Source organism: Anolis sagrei, chromosome X (assembly GCF_037176765.1).
Source record: "Anolis sagrei isolate rAnoSag1 chromosome X, rAnoSag1.mat, whole genome shotgun sequence".
NCBI lineage: Eukaryota > Metazoa > Chordata > Lepidosauria > Squamata > Dactyloidae > Anolis > Anolis sagrei.
In genome coordinates, this window is record NC_090034.1 from 42,605,438 (window position 1) to 42,629,988 (window position 24,551).

The 24,551-nt window shown below is 41.5% G+C and overlaps 1 protein-coding gene across 2 annotated transcripts; it reads left to right on the top strand.

Annotated features, from left to right (window-relative positions):
* The first annotated feature begins 3,268 nt into the window (after window positions 1-3,268).
* P2RX4 (purinergic receptor P2X 4) lies at window positions 3,269-24,219 on the top strand. Of its 2 annotated transcripts, none has more exons than XM_067473249.1 (12): window positions 3,269-3,575; window positions 7,284-7,431; window positions 13,994-14,065; window positions 14,500-14,572; window positions 15,391-15,493; window positions 16,070-16,150; window positions 17,686-17,827; window positions 19,596-19,732; window positions 21,263-21,356; window positions 22,606-22,671; window positions 22,766-22,861; window positions 23,240-24,219. In XM_067473249.1, the coding sequence occupies exons 1-12, from the start codon at window positions 3,409-3,411 to the stop codon at window positions 23,297-23,299; spliced, it is 1,239 nt and encodes a 412-aa protein (XP_067329350.1). In that variant the 5' UTR covers window positions 3,269-3,408; the 3' UTR covers window positions 23,300-24,219. The 2 variants fall into 2 exon arrangements, with proteins under 2 accessions (XP_067329350.1, XP_060641466.2); XM_060785483.2 differs by lacking the exon at window positions 3,269-3,575 and adding an exon at window positions 3,969-4,316.
* Window positions 24,220-24,551: the final 332 nt, after the last annotated feature.

Consider the following 24,551-nt stretch of genomic DNA (forward strand, 5'->3'; position numbering starts at 1 on the left):
TATAAATTAATCAAATAACCTTCAAGGCACATTTCTTCACTTCAAACCTCTGTTTGGGAGTGGATATAAAGCATAACCTTTTGCTGTACTGCTAGCAGAACCTTCATAATATGTGTATTAAAAATTAGGCTAGTCCTCAATATTTTTTTACTAATATGTATGTATGTATGTATGTGACATATACAGTAGAGTCTTGCTTATCCAACATAAATGGGCCGGCAGAACGTTGGATAAGCGAAAATGTTGGATAAAATGGAGGGATGAAGGAAAAGCCTATTAAACGTCAAATTACATTATGATTTTACAAATTAAACACCAAAACATCATGTTTTATAACAAATCGACAGAAAAAGCAGTTCAATACACGGTAACGTTATGTAGTAATTATTGTATTTATGAATTTAACACCAAAACATCACAATGTATTGAAACGGCTCCGGGCAGGAGTCAGACTGCGTTGGATAATACAGAACATTGGATGAGCGAAGGTTGATAAACAAGACTCTACTGTGTGTGTATGTATATGTATATGTATATGTATATGTGTGTATATATATATATATATATATATATATATATACACACACACACACACACACACACACGCTAATCAAGCTACTCATGATGTTAATTTATTTTTTTTACTAACCAGGTGACCTGTATGTATTACTGACTTGTTGCATCATTGCTCCAAATGATTCTTTTGTCAGAAGCACCTAAACAAATGGTGAATTGCAAGCTAATGCTAAAATTACTACACCGATTTACAGCATTATATATTGCAGGATACTACTGCCATTCATTTTGTATTGCATTTAAATTTGTGCTGTATGTATGTGCGTGTATATATATTATATATTATACTGATGTTTTCTTATAATAAACATTTCATGTAAAAATATACTGTTGAAGCAACAAATGTTCTACATGTCTACATTCTAAAACATATGTATTCTATCCTTTTTTGAGCTTCTCAATGTTGATCACGACTGTCATGATCACCCAGCACTGGTTATGTAAACTGATGATGATGGGAGTGGCATCCCAATTTGTTGTTGAACTCCATTCCCCATTGGCCCCAGCCAACCAGACCAGTGGGAACAGCAGTTCATCAATCTCTGAAGGGCTGCCTTAAAGTCGATTTATCAATCCAGAACAAATACGCATTATTGATAAAAAGAAAATCCCAAACGAAAACTGAGAGAATATATCCACCAGAGAATGTAAAGCCCTTCAATTCAATAACATAGATTGATTGTAGTTTGTATTTTTTTTGTTTAGGATGTAGTATTCTGAATTGAATTAGTTCTATCATAAAAACATGGGGAAAGTTTACCAAACTGCAAACAAATTGTTTTTGTGGGAGGGACATCCTACAGCACATTTTGCTCTGGTTTTTCAATTAATCTATATAAATAAAAATGTAATGTTTGTTTGTGGGATTAACATAAATCAAAAACCACTTGACGAATTGCCACCAAATTTGGCCACAGGACACCTACTAACCCAAGGAGTGACCATCACTCAAAAAAGTTGATTCTGTCATTTGGGAGTTGCAGTTGCTGGGATTTATAGTTAACCTACAATCAATGAGCATTCTGAACTCCACTAATGATGGAATTGAACCAAACATGGCATACAGGACTCCCATGACCAACAGAAAACACTAAAAGGGTTTGGTGGGCATTGACCTTGAGTTTGGGAGTTGTAGTTCACCTACATCCAGAGAGCACTGTGGACTCAAACAATGATGGATCTGGGCCAAACTTGGCACAAATATTCCATATGCCCAAATATGGAGTTTGGGGAAAATAGACCTTGACATTTGGGAGTTGTAGTTACTGGGATATATAGTTCACCTACAATCAAAGAGCATTCTGAACCCCATGAACAACAGAATTGGGGCAAACTTCCCACACAGAACCTCCATGACCAACAGAAAATACTTAAGGCCATCCAGTCCAACTCCCTTCATCAGGGCAAGAAAACGTAATCAAAGCCCTCCTGACAAAGAGCCATCCAGCCATAGATATAGAGAGATATGATTCACACACACAGAGATATAGTCTCATAGATTTGAAAGGGACCCCTAAATTTGCATGTTGCATGTTCCAGAGTAGGCAAACCAGACAATCTCCACATCAACACTGACAAAGATCAGCAAGAAATACTGTTTACTCACAAGCATAAAAAAATTACATATATTAGAAACCAACACTTTCTCATTACTTTCCAGATCACCAGACTGGGCCACAGCAACGTGTGGCAAGCTAGTATCTGATATAATCTCAACCAATTCAACCTAATTTGTAGCTGCCCCAAAAAACAAAGTTTCTGGATTTGAACAACTACTTTCCAAGTAAGGATTGTACAATTAAACAGGAATTAACACTTTCAAACCAGGAACAGAAACTGGGTTGTTAGTTTTCCAGGCTGTATGGCCAGGTTCCAGAAGCATTCTTGCCTGATGTTTTGCCCACATCTGTGGCGGGCATCTTCAGAGGTTCTGAGGTCTGTTGCAAACTAGGCAAGTGAGGTTTATATGTCTGTGGATCCTCTCACCTCTGCAGGAGTCTACCACATATCATGCAGCTGTGGACAAGTCTACATAGAGACCACCAAACAGCATTGCCCAAAGACGAATCAAGGAACATGAAAGGCACTGCAGACTAATTCAACCAGAGAAGACATCCATAGCAGAACAGTTTTTTTCTGGCTATATGGCCATGTTCTAGAGGCATTCTCTCCTGACGTTTTGCCTGCATCTATGGCAAGCATCCTCAGAAGTAGTAAGGCTGCTTGCCATAGATGCAGGCGAAACGTCAGGAGAGAATGCCTCTAGAACATGGCCATATAGCCTGAAAAAACCTACAACAACCCAGTGACTCCGGCCATGAAAGCCTTTAACAATTCATAGCAGAACAACTAATGAAACAACTGGGACACAGCATATTATTGGAGAACACAGAAATGGCCGACCGCTCTGACAACCACCATGTCAGCTACACAACCACTTAGAGCTGTGTAGCTCTAAGATGTCAGGCTACACAGAGAAGCCATTGAAATTTATTTATTTATTTATTTATTTACTTCGCTTATATACTGCAGTTCTCAGCCCAGGGGCGACTCACTGCGGTGTACAACATAGCAAAAAACAAGGTGCAAAATATAAGACACAGTATAAAATAATCCACAATTCAACATTATCAGAAAACATCCTCATCAAAAACATCATTACTACAAAAGCCATTCCGTGTCGTCTCATCGCCAAAACCACAATCCAGTATCAATTTCCGTTGTTCATTCCTATGGTCAATTACCAATCATTGCACTTCTTGTTCAAACGCCTTCTTAAACAGCCAGGTCTTTAATTTCCTGCGGAATATCAGCAGGGAGGGAGCTAGTCTGATGTCCACGGGGAGGGTGTTCCACAGCCGAGGAGCCACCACCGAGAAGGCCCTATCTCTCGTCCCCGCCAGCCGTGCCTGTGAAGCAGGCGGGATCGAGAGCAGAGCCTCCCCGGAAGATCTCAAAGTCCGCCTGGTCCAGCTCGCCATCCTGGCCTATGTCATCGGGTGAGCCTTGGGCATGTGGATAATTTCAACAGAAAGGAAGAAAACATGGAAAGGGAACACAATCTGGCTAGCAGCATTTAAAAAAAGCTCTAAGATCAGGACAGTAAATAAAGAACAACACTAAAAAATGGGGGAATTCCAGACAAGAAACAATCAGGGTCAGCTAACACCAAAGGATCCCCCAGGCTTTGAAGCTGGCCTTCTCTATAGAATCACATCACCTTAGAGTTGGAAAGGGCTCATGGAGCCCAAACCCCGTGACCCAATCAAAGCCCTCCCGACAGATGGCCCTCCGCTGCTCTTGAACAGGCTGCCAAAAGAGTCCCTCCTCCCTCCCCGAGCCAAACGCCTCCAGCTTTGTTGGGAACAGGAAAGGTTTCCCCCGAAGCCTTTCCTTGGAGGGAGGAGACTGGCCAAGTCCGGCCCATTCTCTAAAGTTCCCTGGGATAGTTTGAAAACTTGTATTTCCCTCTCCTTTGGCCCTGCTGACGCCGCGCCTTCTTGCAACATGTGGGAGCCAAGCCGGAAACAGCTGCGGTGGCCTCGCTGAGCGCGAGCTCTTTGCCTGGACTCCGCTTGGACTCCGGCTTCAGCCATGGCCGCTCCGGACCGCCAGCCCTGCGGGTTCCTCTATGGCTTCCTCTTCGAGTACGACACCCCCCGCATCGTCTTGATCCGGAGCCGTAAAGTCGGCCTCATGAACCGCCTGGTCCAGCTCGCCATCCTGGCCTATGTCATCGGGTGAGCCTTGGGCAACGAGGACTTTTTCTCCCCGGCTTGGACTATGTGGGTCTTCTCGAAGAGGAAAAGGCTGGAGGGAATCTCTTCCTTCCCTTCCCTGGAGGGGTTTCAGCAGAAGCTGGCTGGCCATCTCTTGGGAAGGTTTGGATTGTGCCTTCCGGATAGAATGGGGTTGGACTGGATGACCCTTGGGGGTCCCTTCCAACTCTGGAAAAGTGATGGAGTTGGGTTTTTTTTAAAGCAGAGGCTGCATAGGCCACCAAGGGCCATCCAGTCCAACCCCCTGCCAAGAAGCAGGACAATTGCATTCAAAGCACCCCCGACAGATGGCCATCCAGCCTCTGTTTAAAAGTTTCCAAAGAAGGAGCCTCTACCACACTCCGGGGCAGAGAGTTCCACTGCTGAACAGCTCTCACAATCAGGAAGTGCTTCCTCATGTTCAGATGGAATCTCCCTTCTTGTAGAAGCCATTTCCAACTGGACTGTAATATAGAATGTGTTGTCGAAGGCTTTCATGGCTGGAATCCCTGGGTTGATGGGAGTTTTCTGGGCTGTCTGGCTATGTTCCAGAAGCATTCTCTCCTGACGTTTCAGCCACATCTATGGCAGGCATCCTCAGAGGTTGTGAGGTCTGTTGGAAACTAGGCAAGTGGGGTTTATATATCTCTGAAAATACTGTCTAGAGTGGGAGAAAGAACTCTTGTCTGTTGGAGGCAAGTGTGAATGTTGCAATCGGCCAGCTTGATTAGTATTGTGCAGGCTTGGGGGGCTTCAGCCCCCCCCCCCCAAATTCTCATGGTGGTTCGCGAAAAGGCCTACTGGTGCATTATTTAAACTGTTATGTTTATTCATATCATGATCAGATCACCATACTCAATATATCCCATATGCATGGGGGTATTGGGGTAACGATACAAAAGGTTTTCTAGGGTAGACCCTCTTTAACTCGGACTCAGCCCTCCCCCCTCCCCCCCAAATCGAAATCCTGGCTACGGGCCTGGTATTGTGTATCCTTGCAGCTTCAAAGCTTGGTTGCTTCCTGCCTGGGGGAATCCTTTGTTGGGAGGTGTTAGCTGGCCCTGATTGTTTCCTGCCTGGAATTCGCTGTTTTTTGAGTCTGGAATTCCCTGTTTTGTGAGGTCTGCCGGAAACTAGGCAATTGGTGTTTATACAGATACCTGTGAAATAATGTCCAGGGTGGGAGAAAGAACTCTTGTCTGTTGGAGGTAAGTGGGAATGTTGCCATTGGCCAGCTGGATTAGCATTGAGTAGCCTGGCAGCTTCAAAGGCTGGCTGCTTCCTGCCTGGGGGAATTCTTGGTTGGGAGGACCATCAAACCAGACACGAATCAAGGAACATGAAAGGCACTGTAGACTAATCCAACCAGAGAAGTCAGCCATAGCGGAGTACTTGATGAACCAACCTGGATACAGCATATTGATTGAGAACACAGAAATGCTGGACCACTTTGACAACCACCATGTCAGAATATGCAGAGAAGCCACTGAAATCCACAATAAGCATGTGGACAATTTCAACAGAAAGGAGGGGACCATGAACATGAACAAAATCTGACTATCAGTATTTAGAAACTCTAAAATCAGTACGGTAAATAAAGAACAACACTCAGAAAACAAGGGGATTCCAGACAGGAAACTATCAGGGCCAGCTAACATCTCCCACGAAAGGATTCCCCCAGGCAACAGCAGTCAGGCTCTGAGGCTGCAAGGCTATTCCAGGTTATTCCATGCCAAAAAGGCAAACATTCAATGCCTGGTACAGACAATAAATTCAAATACAATACAAAGCATCCAAACCCCAAAATAGATCAACGTATATGAAAATAAATCAACATATGCCAAAAACCCACATATAACATCAAATTGTAACATATAACCTAAAATCAACATTAAATTATATCAAGTATAAAAACAGGAACCTCAATTTACACACACACCCAGGTTCAATTGGTATTGAATTAAAATTAATTATGTTGCCTATGATGTTAACTAAGCCAACAAAACCAGAGTATGTGAATATTTTCCAGTCAGAGATTTGTTGTATCTAGTTTAATAGCAAGGATTCCGTAACAACAAGCCATGGCGGTCAAAGTGGTATCAAACTGCATTCATTCTACAGTGTAGACAATATATGAAACCCCTTCCATAGATTTGCCAATGGGTGTATGTCTTGTGTGTTCGATTTATGCAAAACCTTGTGTTGTGTGCTGCCAAGGGGCTTCCAGTTTCTGTGGGTCTCCTTGGCTGCAATTCTCCAGAGAGCTTTGGTTTTTGCTTGCTTTTGCTGAGATAGTGTGACTTGCCCAAGTGGCTTTCCGTGGCTGAGCGGAGATTTGAATTCTGTTCTCCAGAGTCCGACCTCCAAATAGTTGCATCACAAAAGCCGATGGCTTACCTTTAAGCACGTGTAAACATTGCATTGAGTGACTTATGTGGTATTTTCTGACCTTTGTTGAGAAACATGGATTTCAGAGCCTACATGAAAAAGCAGTATGGGGTAGTGGTTTGAGTGCTGTACATGAGCGCCATCTACACTGACCACTGGCCGTGCTGTGCTTTTGCCAAAAGTTGGGGGATACTCCATATTATATATATTTTAATAATGTTATATCCTGACTTTAAAAGAGGTGGCTAATAATAATAATAATAATAATGCTAACATTAATATTTATTATTATTTTAATATTTATTATTGCTTATTGTTAATTATATTATTTGTGATTATTATTAATGCTAATATTAATATTTATTATTGTTTTAATATTTATTGTTTATTATTATTATTTGTTATTAATAATAATACTAATATAATTATTTATTGTTTTAATATTTATTAATATTTATTGTTTATTATTATTAGTTATTATTATTACAAGGTTGTTGCTTCAGGTATCAATTCCTATCCAAGGCAATAAAAAAGAAACTCTGAACTTTCTCTCTCTTACAGTTGGGTCTTTGTATGGGAAAAGGGCTATCAAGAAATGGATTCGGTGGTGAGTTCGGTGACCACAAAAGTCAAGGGCGTCGCTGTGACAAATACTTCGGAGCTGGGGCTCCGGATTTGGGATGTTGCTGATTATGTGATTCCCCCGCAGGTAAGTGATTTTGGATATGCATATCATGAGTTGGTCAGGTATGATGTCTGTTATGCTGTTTGTGATCCAGGATCATAAGACAGTGCGTGGAAGTCAGCTGAGACACTTGGATTTGGCATTTTTATAATAATAACTAGCCGTCACCTGCCACACGTTGCTGTGGCCCACATGGGGGTTCTGTGTAGGAGGTTTGGCCCAATTCTATTGTTGGTGAGGTTCAGAATGCTCTCTGATTGTAGGTGAACTCCCAGCAACTACAACTCCCAAATGTCAAGATTATATTTTCCACAAACTCCACCAGTGTTCACATTTGGGCATATTGAGTATTCGTGTAGAGTTTGGTCCACATCTATCAATGTTTGGGTCCACAGTGATCTCTGGATGTAGGTGAACTACAACTCCAAAACCAAAGGACACTGCCCATCAAATCCTTCCAGTATTTTCTGTTGGTCATGGGAGAACTGTGTGCCAAGTTTGGTTCAATTTCATCGTTGGTGGGGTTCCGAATGCTCTTTGATTGTAGGTGAACTATAAATCCCAGCAACCACAACTCCCAAATGACAAAATCAATTTTTTGAGTGAACAATATACATTGGGTTGTTAGGTGTCTTGTGTCCTTATTCGGTGTCAATTTGTCCAGTGGTTTTTGAGTTCTGTTAATCCCACAAACGAACATGACATTTTTATTTCTATAGATAATATTAATAATAATAATAATAATAATAACAATAAAATAAATTCTTAACTATTCATTTATTCTAATACTACATTTATTATAATAACAACAGTAATTAATTATTAATAATTATTAATAATACATATCCATTTTTTTCTTAAAGAGACTCAAAGTGGTTAGCAGTGGTAAAAACAATACAACATACAATTCCAAACCTAAAGACTATAAACATTAAAACAGAATTAAACCTAGAACTATCTTACGGAAGCCGGACCCCTTCCAGTCCGGCTTCCGTAAGGGGCATGGGACAGAGACTGTGTTGGTCTCCATTACAGAACAGCTCTGCTGCCAGATGGATCAAGGAGAATCAGCACTGCTCGTGTTATTGGACCTCATTTGTTATAGCATTTGTTATAGTCGATTACGACCTTTTGATTCACCGCCTAGCCGTGGCTGGAATTAGGGGGATGGCCCTTAAATGGCTTTCCTCTATCCTTCAAAAGCGGGGCCAATGTGTGGAGAGGGAAGGGTCGGTCTCTAAGAGGGCCCTTCTTGAATGTGGGGTCCCTCAGGGGGCTATCCTTTCCCCCCTGTTGTTTAACATCTATATGTCCAGCTGGTGCGAGGCTTTGGGCTTGAATGCTATCAGTATGCTGACGACACTCAACTCATTCTGAGGATGGAAGGCCGACCGGACTCCATACCCGATAATTTCCATCAATGCCTTGAGGCCGTTGCTGGATGGCTGCGTGCCAGCAGGTTGAGGGTGAATCTAGCGAAGACGGAGATCCTTTGGTTGGGTTGCCCGGACGGAGGGGTAATCCGGTTGCCTACCCTGGATGGCATGACATTATGCCCAGCATCTTTGATAAAGAGTCTGGGAGTCATTTTAGACTCTCTGCTGATGATGGAGGCCCAGGCCTCCGCCGCGAACAGAGTCGCATTTTTCCATCTGCGTCAGACTAGGCGCCTGGCTCCTTGTCTGTCCAGGGACAACCTGGCCACGGTGATCCAGGCTACGGTCATCTCAAGGCTGGACTACTGTAACGCGCTCTACATAGGCCTGCCTTTATTGGTGATCCGGAAACTTAAACTAGTGCAAAATGCTGCTGTCCGGCTTCTCGCAGGGGTTCCAGAGAGGTGTCATATTACTCCAATCTTGCAGCAACTGCACTGGTTGCCGATTGACCACCGGATCACCTTCAAAGTGCTGATTCTTACCTTTAAGGCCTTATATGGCCTGGGGCCGGAGTACCTGAGGGACTGCCTCACCCCCTACCAACCCCCGAGATCACTTCGTTCAGATGATCAGAATCTCCTTGAAGTTCCCAATTTTAGGACCTTTGACCTGATGTCTAGTAGGCGTAGAGCATTTACGGTGGTGGCTCCTTACCTGTGGAATGCCTTGCCAGCGGAAACATGAGCTCTCCGAGATTTACTATCTTTTCGTAGAGCTTGTAAAACTTATTTATTTAGGCTGGCATTTGAATCTGGTTGATTGAAATTTTTCTTTGTTTTTAAATGTAATGTATTGCATATGTATGTTGTAAACCGCTCCGAGCCTTTGGGGAGTGGCGGTATATAAATTCGATTAATAAATTTTAAAAAATAAAATGAATAATTTTTAGATAGTTCTAGGTTTAATTCTAGTTCTCATTCACTTTTTACATACAAGCAATGTATTATTAGGCACATGGAGGCACTTTGTTCTCATGAAATGGGTGCCATCATGGCATATGTGTGGAAAAAGGGTTTGCATATTTGGTGGGCCCTTGGTATTTGCTGTGGTTTGGTTCCAGGACTCCCTATGAATAATAACAACAACAGCAATCATAGATATTTTATTTGTTACCTGACTCTCCTTAAACCTCGAGGCAAGGTGCAGCATGGTTAAAACATACAGATAAAATATAATTATACTATTAAAATTAATATATTAAAATACACAACACAAAGACTGGCGCCAATGCTAATGAAATATAAGCTTAAAATTCTCCGTTTAAAATTGACTGGGTAAGCCTGCCGGAAGAGAGAGGTCTTCAATTGTGTTCAAAATAAACAGATGCTCCAGTCCCATTATATATAATGGCATAGTCAAATGCTGTGCCTTATATAAAATGGCAAAACCACGGCTAGCTTTTTGAAATATTTTCAAGACGTCGATGGTGGAATCTGTGGGTTGATTTTCCCCTTGACGTTAAGTCCAGTCCTGTCCGACTCTGGGGGTTGATGCTCATCTCCATTTCTAATCCGAAGACCAGGCGTTGTCCGTAGACACCTCCTAGGTCATGTGGTCAGCATGAATGCATGGAGCACCGTTTTACTTTCCTGCTAAAGGGGTACCTATTGATCTACTCAGATTTGCATGTTTTCGAACTGCTATGTTGGCGGAAGTTGGGACTAACAATGGGATCTCACCCCATCCTGCAGATTTGAATCACTGGCCTTTTTGGTCAGCAAGTTCTGCAGCTTAGAGGTTTAACTCGCTGCGCCACAGCAGCTGTCAGAAATATTAAATATTAACCGGGTATTTTTGATTACAAAAGTGTGAATCAAACACCGAAAGAGCTAGGCCAAAGCCTGTTAGAGTTAGTGGGCCAGGGCTGGTGTCACCCTGAGGAGAAGCCTGTTAGATTTTAGTTTTGCCTCAGTGAGGGAACTCCTTGGTCTGTGTGAAAAGGTGTCTGTGTGAGGAGGAGTCTATATATTAAGCCCACTCTCCCACAGCAGCCCCTGGTAGAATCTGTGGATGCAGAATCTGTGGATACATGACTGTACTGAAGGGTCACTAATGCCATCTTTTGGAAAACTGAGTCTAAATATAACTGGGTTAAAAAGTGTCTCTCTTAGCACAATGTTTGGATTCCTGGTTTCCTTATCCACTGTTGTGGTACCAGTAATATTTCATTGCATGCACGCTCCATTTATGTGTTGGTCTCTGGGAACTCCCAGTGGCACAGCGGGTTAAACCACTGAGCTGCTGAACTTGCTGCCCAAAAGGTGGGTGGTGCGAATCTGGGGAACGTGGTGAGCTCCCGCTGTTAGGCCCAGCTTCTGCTAATGCGGAGATATGGAAATATAGATATTTATCCATATATTGTATGTACATTGTAAACACTGAAATGTAGAAAAAAATCAAGTTCTTTCTGTATTAGAAAGCCAAGCTGACAGGACAAAGGGAAGCTGAAGTATCTGTGTCCATGGCACAGGCAAGAGGGGGGGGGTGGACATTCCAGTGGGGGGAGATAAGAAAGTTCTAGTACCAACAGATATAAATAAAAAGTAAAGAGTTTATCTCTCTCCCTCCTGACAGGTCAAAAGTAGGCCCCTGATGGATGTGGTCATTCTTTATTGTAATTGTTGTTCAGGCTTGGCCCCATGTAAGCTGCTCCGAGTCCCCATCGGGGAGATGGTGGCAGGGTACAAGTAAAGTTTATTATTAGGTTCTTGTAGGTTTTTTCGGGCTATAGGGCCATGTTCTAGAGGCATTTCTCCTGACGTTTCGCCTGCATCTATGGCAAGCATCCTCAGAGGTAGTGAGGTCTGTTGGAAATAGGAAAATGGGTTTATATATCTGTGGGATTACTGGGGTGGGGCTTTTTACTATTTATCCTCACTCTGGTTGGCTTTTGGACATAATTCCACGCCAGGGTCTCAGCTGAAAATAAATGTACTTTTCTGCCTCCCAGAAAGGATCACTCATGGTATTATCTCTCCTATCTGCTGCTACACTGCCAACCTAGCAGTTTGAAAACATGCAAATATGAGTAGATCAATAGGTACCGCTCTGGCAGGAAGGTAACAATGCTCCATGCAGCCGTGCCGTCCACATGACCTTGGAGGTGGTTACAGACAATGCCGGCTCTTTGGCTTAGAAACGGAAATGAGCGCCACCCCTCAGAGTCAGACACAACTAGACTTAATGTCAAGGGGAAACCTTGAGAAAAAGGACTGGGCTTTCCAGAAGCATAAGATGCCCCTGTCTTTTCTATAAGTGCAGAGCTCACCCAATGGGAAGAAAGATTGGTCAGGTGGAAGGAAAGTTGTTGTTGTTGTTGTTGTTATTTATTCTGGTGTCCCAGAATAGAGGGGAAAGCAAAACCTTGTGTAAGACATCTTTCTAGCAGATCTCCTTGAGGACTAGAACATTGTGTGTGTGTTTTAAACAAAAGCTTCCATTTTCAGCCAAGGGCTTAAGTTTAGTGTTTGTCTAGGAGGGCTTCCATTGGTGCCCAACTTCTCAGTCTGGTGACATACGTTTAAACAGTAGGATAATCCTTGGGGGAATCTTTCTTTTGTTCCCAGGATCTATTTGCTAAACTGTCCTTTTGGCTCAGTTGCTCCTAGTTTGCTCTTGCTTCAGCATCAGGAACAGGATGTGGGTGGATCTGCAGTTGAGGATCACTTGATCTTTTCTGCAACTGGCATCCTTCGCGTTAATGCTCTTCCTCCTATGGTGGTGGTACTGAGAGAAGAGAGTGTTGTTGCTTTACCAAGACTGTTCTGTCTGTCTCTTCTGTTAGTTTCTGTTTTGGCGACATTGAATAAAACAAGGGAAAGTCTCTGGCCTCTTATCTCAATGTCGGCCTTATGACTCACTTCCCACAAAACTTCTTTATGTGTTTGCTCTTCTTCTTGCTCAGTTCTTCCTGCTTTGCAGACCTACAAAGGTCATCGTCATTTCTCAAATGCTCATCAATTGCCTGAATCTGGATGGATTTGCTCGTAGTGGATGGTAGAATTTTTGGTAGCCCACAAATTGACCTTTTTGTGCAATTTGCCTACTGTATATACTCGAGTATAAGCCGTCCCAAATATAAGCCAAGGCACCTAATTTTACCAGAAAAAAACTAGGAAAACTTATTGACTCAAGTATAAGCTGAGGGTGGGAAATGCAGCAGCTACTGGTAAATTTCAAAATAAAATAGATACCAATAAAATTACATTAATTGAGGCATCAGTAGGTTAAATGTTTTTGAATATTTACTGTATTTCAAAGAAAAACAGTAAAAACTAACTCTGTAAGTGGAAAAGTAGGGTCAATAGAAACAATATGGTATCAACAATAACTTAATAATAATAACAATAATAATAATAAAACTTCATTTGTATTCTGCCCTATCTCCCCATGGGGACTCAGGCTGGCTTCCAACATAGTAACAGGCAAACATTCAATGCCTTATATAAACAATGCAGAGCTAGATATAGATCTATAATAATATATATTAATTTAACATATGCATGTCCCCCTGAAATGTTTTTAAATCCTCTCTCTATATATGTGCATTTCCCTCCTGCAATTTTTGCAAGCCCTATATATCTATGCTTATATCTATCTAGACATTTCTTTTTCTCTCTATGTGTGTGTTTCCCCTGCAATATTTGCAAGCCCCATACATCTATATTCATACCTATCTAGACATGTCTCTCTCTATATATATTTGTATGTGCATTTTCCCCCTGTAATATTTGCAAGCCCTATATATCTATATTAATATATCTCTATATGGACATCTCTCTATATATAACTAATTATATCTATGTAGGATTTGCAAAGACTTGCATACATGTGCGGGGAAAATTCATACAAAATTATATATGCACACACACACACACACACACACACATATAGATGTTTGTTTGTGGGATTAACATAACTCAAAAACCACTGGGCAAATTGCCGCCAGATTTGGCCACAAGACATCTACTAACTCCAAAAAAAGGTCTGAAAGACTCATCTTTTCTTTGAGTATATATGGTACTTTCCTGCCAAAAGAAGGAACCTCTTCATGCAGGCTGATTGTCTATCCTCTTTTACAGAAACTGGTTATAAACATAATAAATAAAGCATCATACAATCTCATTTTATTTTTTCCCAATTTTTAGGAGGAGAATTCTGTGTTCATCATGACAAATTTGATCATCACATTGAATCAGACACAAGGAAATTGTGCAGAGGTATGCTATGCATAGTTCACAAGAACCACAACTTCAAATTTAATTGACTTTTTCTTGGATAATAGGATATGTATTTTGAAGAAAGGCAGTCATCATTTTTGTTGGCACAGAAGTTCCCTTAAGTTTGGCGCCAAATTTTGACAATTTTTTGCCATGCAAATATGTTCTGTAGTTGTTGGTCGCAGCCAGAAAAAGACTAGTTTGCTAAGTTTTCTTCTTAGTTTGCCTCTTTGCTGTGAGAGCTGTTCAACAGTGGAACTCTTTGTCCCAGAGCATGGTGGAGGCTCCTTCTTTGGAAGCTTTTAAACAGAGGCTGGATGGCCGTCTGTCAGGGGTGCTTTGAATGCAATTTTCCTGCTTCTTGGCAAGGGGTTGGATTGGATGGCCCATCAGGTCTCTTTCAACTCTATGATTCTATGATTCTTCCATTCCAGCATCCAGATGAGACAACAATTTGCCAGTCTGATAAGAATTGCACAAAAGGATACATCGGCACTCACAGTAATGGTATGTGTGGATGCATTATTCAATAGGACTTGTGTTTTACATCAGTTAGCATTTTAGATAAACCTCTCTGTCTCTCTCAGCCTCAGCCTTCCATCAGCGCAAAATACGTTGCTGCCTGGAGTAAAGTAAAAAAATATGGCATCCCTTTTCTGAAACCAAATGATTTTCGTGTCTGTAATCTGAATTTCTGAAACGTATGAACAATTTCGGTCTCCCTTAGAGGGATAATTTATTTATTATTTATTTATTTACAGTATTTATATTCCACCTTTTTCATCCCACAGGGGACTCAGGGCGCATCACAATGCACATATATATATGGCAAACATTCAATGCCATAGACACACAACATATATAGACAGACACACAGAGGCTATTTAACTTTCCATCTTAATGAGGCTATGCTCAAATTCTGGCCACTAGGGGAGCTGTCGCTTCATTGTCCACTTGTGACATTGATGGAGTACTTCCTCATTCTCTTGCATGCTGCTGGAGATTTTTATGGTGTCGTAAATTAGCTAAATTAGCCTCCCCGCATAAGCGGTACCTAAATTTCCTACTTGACAGATGCAACTGTCTTTGAGGCTGTAAAGACAGACAGCAAACTAGACAAATGGTTGGGAGCTTACTCCGACCCAGGCTGGCTTTGAACTCATGACCTTTTGGTCAGTAGTGATTTTAATGCAGCTGATTCCCAACCAGCTGCGCCACAACCCAGATAAGGTTTTGTCTGAGGCTTGATCTATACCTGGGGCTGAGACCCAGTGTTTTTGCTATTCTTACTCACTCTTGATAATGGCCTTTTCGTATTCCTTCAGGTGTTCAGACTGGGAGATGCGTTCCTTATCCCAAGGACACCACAATCAAAACGTGCGAGGTGTTTGCCTGGTGTCCGGTGGAGAACGATGAGAAGGTACCCAAGTGAGTGCCTTGGGGAGGTAGAAATTGTGGGAGAGATTGCCATAGAAACAAGTCCAGAGTCTAGTAGAGAGCAGGGAGGCATCCATCAGAGAGCTGGAATGACTTTCTAGACACATTAAACTATATTTTGGTGGTTCTGGTCTCATGTTATAATGCTCATTGGAGAAGGAGGAGTGTGCACTAGCCATGGCCTCTCTGTCATTGCTTTCCCAGCATGGAGAATGATCTCCTGAAGAGGAGAGCCTCCCTACGTAAGAAATACTCTTCTCTTCAGATCACTGCTCACCAGATACTTTTTAACTACAACTTCTAGAATTCCTTATCAAGCATAGCCATGCTGGATGCGGGATTCTGGGAGCTGTAGTCCAAAGGTGAGGCTTCCACACAGGGCATCTGAAGAGTGATGATGATGCATCTGCTCACATATTGAATAGCGTTTATGACGGAACCTGTGAAGAACATGTGTTCTACCATGAAGAGACCTGAAAGGCGACCTGTCGGGGTTTTGGTCACTAAAGCACTTGGTGAGATCAAATATTTCCCCTACAGTCTTCTTTCCTTTTCTTGCGTCTTTAGACCCGCTTTCCTCAAGGATGCTGAGAACTTTACTCTTCTAGTAAAGAACAACATCTGGTATCCCAAGTTCAACTTCACAAAGTACGTATATTTTCCCTGAGCTGTGATCTTCTTTGAGGTGGTGGGAAATCCCTGACAGTCTTTATTTTTTCTGGAAAAAAGTGCTCACAGACTAAAAGGGCCGTCGGAGACTTCTGTCTCGGCCTGAATGTGGGGTGAGTTGTGATGAATAATTTGTCATGAATAATTTTTCAATAACTTTAAAGCATAGGTTCTTTTATTGCAATTTCCAGTGTGAGAGAGTATATCAGAACTTTTACACAAAGAATGACATTGGACATACAGACATACAGATTCTAATAATAAAAAATAATAAAAAAACTTTATTTATACCCCGCTCCATCTCCCCCAGGGGGACTCGGTGCGGCTTACATGAGGCCACGCCCATCGGTACAGTACACACAATATAACACAAAAGCATAACAAAACCATAAAATAAAATCCATAAAATGCAAAACCAATATAATAACGAACACAGCAATCTAAAATCAAACATTAAACACAAAAGATTACACTGGGCAGGGTCAAATTCAAAGATAGAATTTTAAAACATTTTAAAACACTGGGAGATAGGACAATGTAGATTCTACTGAACTACACTGGATGTACAACAACTTACAGTTACATTGGACTAACAGACAAAGGGGGATTACATTTTCACTCAACATTCACACCACATGTGCATGCATCCATCACTATGCATCCAAATATTACCATATCCTTTTCTTCCTCCTTGGAGAAGCATCTGTTAGGCCAGACCCTGTTTTCCTGCAGCCTGCCAACACATAGTTCCAAAACTTCCATAATGCCAGAACTTCAAAACGCCGAAATGCCAAAACTTCTTTCCCTAAAAACAATGCCAAGGACCAGATCTCTGTTTTCCATACAGCAGAACCTGACTCCCTGCACAAAATCGAAGACTCCAAAAGCGCACTTCTTCCTCTTCCTTTGAGAAAGAAGCCCCAAAGTGACCAGACTGCTCCCTTGCAAATCTGCCACTCTCAGAAAACACCATCTCTCTCCTTCCCATGGAGCAGAGCATAGCAGGTGAACCAGACTCCTCAGCTCTATCACACTTTGAGCATTATTGGACTGAGTCTTTTATAGGAATATTCTGCTGATGTAGTCCCAAAGTTGTAAATTCATGATAGACGTCTTCCATCCTGGAATATGTTAACTCCAACTCAGTTTCCTGGCCAGATGTTGACTCTTCTTGATTGGTGTTAGCAAACACAAGGCTTGTGTTGACTTCCTTCTTAACATAAGGAATGTTGCAAACATTTCCTTAACTTGAAAGAACCATTGTCACAGTTCTTATCAGAGTTTACTTTTCAGTTCTTATTAGCAACTTTTAATTACAGTCCAGCAAGCAAGTAGTTAGTCATTGAAGTCCTTAATATTTTACTGGTGCTTCCAAAATTATTAACTCCATCCACACATCCTTCCATTCATTCCCATACATCATTACATTAAATCCACATTTATCAAATCTACACATTAAATTTTTGTGACATTCAGTCATCTCAGCCCTGCCATTTCATTCATTCTTTTTCCAGGCGAAACATTCTCCCTAGCACCAGCAAAGCACAGCTCAAAAACTGCAAATATAATGCCAAAACGGATCCCGCTTGCCCAATCTTCCGTCTCCGCGACATGGTGGAAGCAGCGGGGCAGGATTTCCAGGAGATGGCCGTCGAGGTTGGTTTGACTCCATGCTGAGATAATATGGTTGAAAGGAGGGAGCAGTGGTCAAGGCTTTTAAAATGAACTGTACTGGCCAAGGCAGGACTATGTGGCATCTCCACTCTGCTCTTCCTGTACTCTGATATTGGCTGCTCCTGTCATGGTCATATTGTGGCTGCTGGAGAGTGAGGGACATCGGGGAACATCTGAGACATCCTTATAGCCAGGTGCCCAACAGTAAGGGCAACCACTGGGACCTCCTGGTGATCTTCTGGAGGTCCTAGAGCAGATGTTTTAAACTTGTGGTCCTCAAACTCCCAGAGGCCCTTGTCAGCTTATCCAATGGCCAGGAATTCTGGGAGCTGAAGTCTAAAACATCTGGGAGGCCACAAATTTGACACCGCTGTCCTAGAGGATGATGTCATTACTGTTTGCCTGGTCTCAGGGACATAGCCAGGCATGTCTCAGCCACTATATGACTGAGTTGGACAGCATGCAAAACATGGGTTTACAGGGAGGTTTGGTCATTGCGTAACACAAAACAGTGTGTTAACGATATAAAATGGTATATATACATATATATTTATTTATTATGGTTGATGAGCAGCACCAAAAAATGAACAAACGTTGGAATAGGAACATATATATTTAGGTATTAAGAAACCCTGTCAAAAGCAAAGTTAAAACCCAGTAGTTAAAATGGTATTAAATGATCTTATGCTCAGTTATAATGTAAATTGAGTATATATCTGTGTAACTCACTACCAGGTTGTCAACCATTCTGTGTTTATATATTATTCATCCTGAAATACATTTCCCCGTTTCTTCTCCAAAACAGGATTTGTTTAAGCAGTTTTCAATATCTGTATCTGTATCTAGAGGCATAAAATAAAGTCCATGAGTTGGAAAACACAGCTGCCTGACTGAAAGTAACAACAGAGCGCTCCAACTAAAGCAATGCAATCAAAATGTAGTCTAAAGAGAAAATATTGGCTGGATCTTCTGTTACAGCTAGCGAAATGGATTGCTCAGTCCACCAGAAGAGCCATGCCAAGTCCATATGAGCACTGCAGCTACCACTGGAGCTGGTTCTGAGTTTCCTTCCCCTACGGCCTGTGATGGCAACTCTGTGGGAGAGTGCCTGCCTTTTCAGTTTACTCTTTCTTTCTACTCTTTCCCTCTAATCCTCAGTGTATTTGAACAAGGGCAGCCGGGGAACAGTTTATACAAACAAACACTCAGGAGAGGAGCAGCAAATATTTAACTTTCTCTGTTTGGGAAACAATCTCCTCGGGATTAAAGCTTCCTCTGGAACAGCTACTTTTACTTTCAGTTGTATTGCCCCTTGCATTTGAAAAAGACTTCCCATACAAATCAATTTGGCTACACCACCAAATCCAAAGTGGGTAGCCTGAAGTTTTAATCACCCTCAAATTAATGCAATTGTCTTTTGAAAATGCTCTCTGTGATAGTGGTAACTGGGGGCTCCGTTTCCCATCTTATCATCTTTACAGGGCTGTTGTACAGCACGTATGTCACCATGGTTTGAGCATTTGAAATAAGCTGTACTGATCCCAGAGTTTGAATATGTACTCGTGGGCATATATGCTTCAGTTGAGTTTTCTGAGATTTCTTTGGATTTGGGCTATCAGGGATTCATTGTGTTTGAATTCTATGAATGTTAAAATTTAGCACAAGTTGCAGAAGACACTTGGTATAGAAATAGTGTTGTGTACAATACCATTGCTGGTTGAATAAAAGGTGCTGCTTCCCGTTTCTCCAGGGTGGAGTGATGGGTCTGCAGATTAACTGGGACTGTGACCTGGACAAGCCTGCTTCACGTTGTGTGCCGAAATATACCTTTCGGCGCATTGACAACAAGGATTCTGCCCACACTGTTGCCCCTGGATACAATTTCAGGTAGGGCGATCCAATTATTATTCTTAATTTATTTATTTCTATTCTGCTTTTCTCCCACAGTGAGACTCAACAGCATGTAAAATCAAGACAATTACAAACACAAATACGAACGTGAACCCCGACAAATAAGAAACCATTTAAGACAGTAAAACATTATAAACTCCCGTTACCCATGACAACTAGCATAAAACTAGCATAGCAACATAATTAAAACATACCAGTTAAAACCCATGTAAACCCTATTCCTTTATGCTGTGAAACAAACCAATTGCCAAAGGTCTGCTATATAGCTCACAATAACATATTGCATGTCACAATAATTATCAATCTACTGGTCTTCTTTGGGGAAGGCTGCAGTGACACAACGGGTTAGACTGCTGAGCTGCTGAACTTGCTGACAGGAAGGTTGGCTGTTCAAATCCACAGGACAGGGTGAGCTCCCACTGTTAGCCCCAACTTCTGCCAACGTAGCAGTTTGAAAACATGCAAATGTGAGTAGATCAATAGTTACCACCTCAGCGGGAAGGTAAATGGCGCTCCATGCAGTCATGCCGGCCACATGACCAGGAGATGTCTACGGACAACACGGGCTCTTCAGCTTAAGAACGGAGATGAGCACCACTCCCCAGAGCTGAAAGGGGAAGCCTTTACCTCTAACTGTGTTTGGTTTTTTGTAGGCATTGAATGTTTGCCTTTGCATTGTGTATGATGGAATCTGCCCTGAGTCCCCTCGGGGAGACAGGGAAGAATACAGTTAAATTATTTATTATTATTATTTTATTTTACTGACACAAAAACACAGTATGACACAGGCAATGAGAGGTATATGCTGGATTTCGTATCACAAAATTGCAAGTCGAACACTTTCCAAGCGTTTAGGACTGTGTGATATTATTATTATTTTATTATATATTATTATATATTATTATATCAAATCCCTTATACCTGTGGCCCATTCATTAGGGAACAGCCACCTGTGTTGAGTCTCAGCAATAGTTGGTGCTATTTGGAAGCAGCTTTATCTAGCCAGCATTTTTCAGATTTGGCAGGCCTTAAATCCACAACCAATGTGGTGTAATGGTTTGAGTATGTAAAAAGATCTACTCAGTGACCTTGGGCAAGTTGTGTTCTCTCCCGGTAGAAAAGCTATGGAAAACCTCCTCTGAAGAAATCATTTTTATTACCAAATATGCTGTACTGGTTTGAGTGTTGGCGTAGCTTTGCCAATAATCTCATGATCAAGGACTGGCAATCACAGACAACGAAATTGGATTATGATTTTAGTTAAGAGATGCATTGATCTGTATTGGTGGCCCAATACTGTGTACTGTATACGTGTTCTATGTTTTTAATCTGAATATTGTTGTTTTTAAGTGTTTTTTAAGTGTTGTAAACCGCAATGAGTCGCCGATTTAGGCTGAGATATTAGCGGTATACAAGTGCATAAATAAATAAATAAATAAATAACTTCTGATGGCATGCGAGTTTTGCTGCTGAGCGATTGCTGGCCCTTTTCTTTCAATTTTTCAGATTTGCAAAATATTACAAATCCCCTGATGATGTAGACTCCCGGACGCTCATCAAGGCTTACGGCATCCGCTTTGACATCATGGTATTTGGGAAGGTACACATTAGACTTGTGCATAATTTTGTTTTTAATTTGTATTTCGTGTCAAGTTTGTTAAATTTGTGCATATGAATCGATATTAGAAACATGCAGGAAAGGTGTGTATGTGTGTGTGTGGGGGGGGGGGGATTTAGAAATCAAAACACTCACCAATCATTTTTGTTAAGATTCTGTAACATTCAAATGCCTCCCAAGGTCAGTTTAATTTTCAGTATAAGCATTAAGCAACTTTGGTAAAGCCAAGAGAACGTAAAGTGCTTTAAAAACCAGTCCTGTTTTCCTTTAGCCTGATGACCATAAGGAAGGCACTGGGGTGGGACTAAAGTTAATGGGCCAGAGACTGAGAACTCAGCATTCTGAGAAATGTAGTTTGGGAAGGTGAGCCCCCCTGTGGCAGAGAATGTAAAAGGCCCTACCCTAAATTACATTTCCCAGAATGCAGTGCTCACCATCTGAAGGACCCAATGAGGGCTGCAGCAGCCAGCCGTTTAGAGTCAGTCTAATAATAATAAAAGTATTAAATCTGCAAAAAAGACTAAAGTAAGTAAGTAATAGCATAAATCTGTGCTAAGTTGAAGTTACGTGGTTGTGTGTCATAAAGATAGGCAGGCATTCAAGGGGATAAATTGTTTTTATCCAAACTTTTATCCAAAAATCTGTAGATGTGTGAATCTTTCTGAAACTTCTGGAAATGCCCTGGTTAGCTTGTGCGTTATATATAAAATTCAAGTAGATAGCTCTTGTAGGTTTAAAAAAAATAAAACATAGTTTATAAAGAAACATTTTGTTATGGATTGCACATCCTTAGTACACATGGATTCAGTCTGGCAACGGCTTCCGAATATGCACTGTGTGGATCAGGCATTGCACCTCTTTGATTTGGGAAGCCCCATATCTTAGGGGTAGGGCACAGACCTAAGCTTATTTCCTGGTTTCAATAAGGTCCTGGTTGAAACCCGTTTTTTATGTTGTGAGCCATTCTGGGTCCCAATCCTGGGGGGAAAGGATGACAAGAATCTCTTCCATTTTATTTCCATCTTCTCTCTTTATCCCTTCTCTCATAGTACTGTGAACCTGCTTCTTGACCATCTCTTTGTCTTCCCTCTGTATCATTGCCTATTATGTGGTTCTGCTGCCCTATGGAAGAAGCAATATGGAGAGTCACAGAAGCATTCTCACTTAGATATGTGTTGAAAACTGCTAATGGAACATGTGGATAACCCGAGTATATCTGTGTTTCTTTTAGGCAGGAAAATTTGATATAATTCCTACAATGATTAATATCGGATCTGGTTTAGCCCTTTTTGGTGTGGTAAGCACTTTTCCTTCTGTGTTTGGCATTTTTTATAATCTGGGCTAAAAAAAGTGGAGCCATTTAGTAACCATTCCTGCCTCCTTATCCTTAGGCAACTGTCCTGTGCGATATCATTGTCCTGTACTTCATGAAGAAACGGTATTATTACAGAGAGAAAAAATACAAATATGTTGAAGACTATGAATTAGTAAGTTTTGCAGTGGTCTCGTATCCTGGTGTTTTTTGTTTTTTTTTACTGTTGCTGTGAAAGTCAGCCTTAATTTTATTTTCAGCAAACATTGCCTTTTGGTTGTGTTTTCTGGATGGGCTTATTTTTATTTTCTCAAACAACAAAAAGGTAGCTGCAGGGTTAGACATAGAATGTTTCTCCCCCAAAGAAAACCTGAAAAGTCTAGATATGTTGGGAGAGCTTAAGGAATATTAACAACATTGTTTGTAACCTTGTGAACTTGATTATTTGAGCAAATTGTAGCTAGGACAATGTTGGCCAGAATGAGAGAAAACTTTAGACCTCTCCTTTTGCAACCTCCTTCGCACTGACTTTCCTCCCATTTTTCTCTAAAAGGAAGCCAATGCGTCCTACGGATCCCAGTCAGATAGTCGAGACTTCCATGGTGACAGATGACAGCTCCAAAATGCTGCAGTGAACACTGTCTGATTTCACAGGGAGACAATGAATGGGATGCATCTCTCAGGAACTGCCCGGCTGGCCTTGACTTTCTAATATGGGTGTATGGGAAAGGAATTTTTGAAATGATCACTGTATTACCGTCCTGCAGGGCTCTCTTCTGATTTGCTTCTAATTTTGATGCCTCAGTTCAGCTGGATGCACTTCCTGATCTTAAAGGGAAAATAGATTGGGGCATTCTGTAAATAATAATTGAGCACTTTCTGTGAAAGTTTCTTGTCGGGGATTTGGTCTGAGGGAATGCCAAGCTGGGCCTCCAAAGTGTACTTATGTCAAGGCAAATTGCCTCTCACATTTGTATATTTCCCCAGCTGTGGACAATGTACCTTGGATACTAGAATTGACCTATATTTGATTTGACACATTCAATCCTTCTCCTTTTGTAACCTTCTTGACTATGGTCTTAAGCTGGATTTACAGTCCTATACTGCAGTTTCAGAATGCAGTTTAACTGCATTGAACCGGCTTATGTGGCAGTGTAGACGCATCTAATCCAGTTCAATGAATTTAATTTGCATTCTGAAACTGGATTATATGGCAGTGTAGAGACAGTCTTAGTTGGGTTGGTTCTGCTGCAAGTGGCAATCTGCATAGGTCTTGGGCATCAGATGCCATTTCCCCCTGCTGTAAGGAGGTGGAAAATAGGGCTTAGGCTGAAACAGTATCCAAATCACAGTTCAAGAAGTCCTCAGGATGCTTAAACTAGCTTGTTCTCGTGGTCTGATATAAACAATTTGCTCCTAGCCCTGTCCCATTTGCACACAAGAGCCAGAAATGTTGTTTACTGTGAATTGGACACAGGGAATGATTGCTATTTGTGACATTTTGCACATAAAATAAAGACTCTGGGCATTTCATTGTGCTTGTGTCCTTTTCCTTGTGTATTAGCTGCATCATCAAATGTCAACTGTTTTCTTCCAAATCTCCTGTTGACACTGGGAGAGCAAAGCATCCTGGGCTATTTACTGTTTCACTGATTGGGGGACCAAGCAGCACCACTGAATGACCACAAGCATCAGCTTTTTTTCATGTACGGTGTTCCCTCACTTAATTGCGGGTGTTACGTTCCAGGACCACCCGTGAAAAGTGAAAATCTGTGAAGTAGGGACACTATATATATTTACAATCTCACGTCGGCAAGTAGCGTCTCAAGCAGCTGCTCAGGGTCTTCCTATTGGCTAAGGCACAA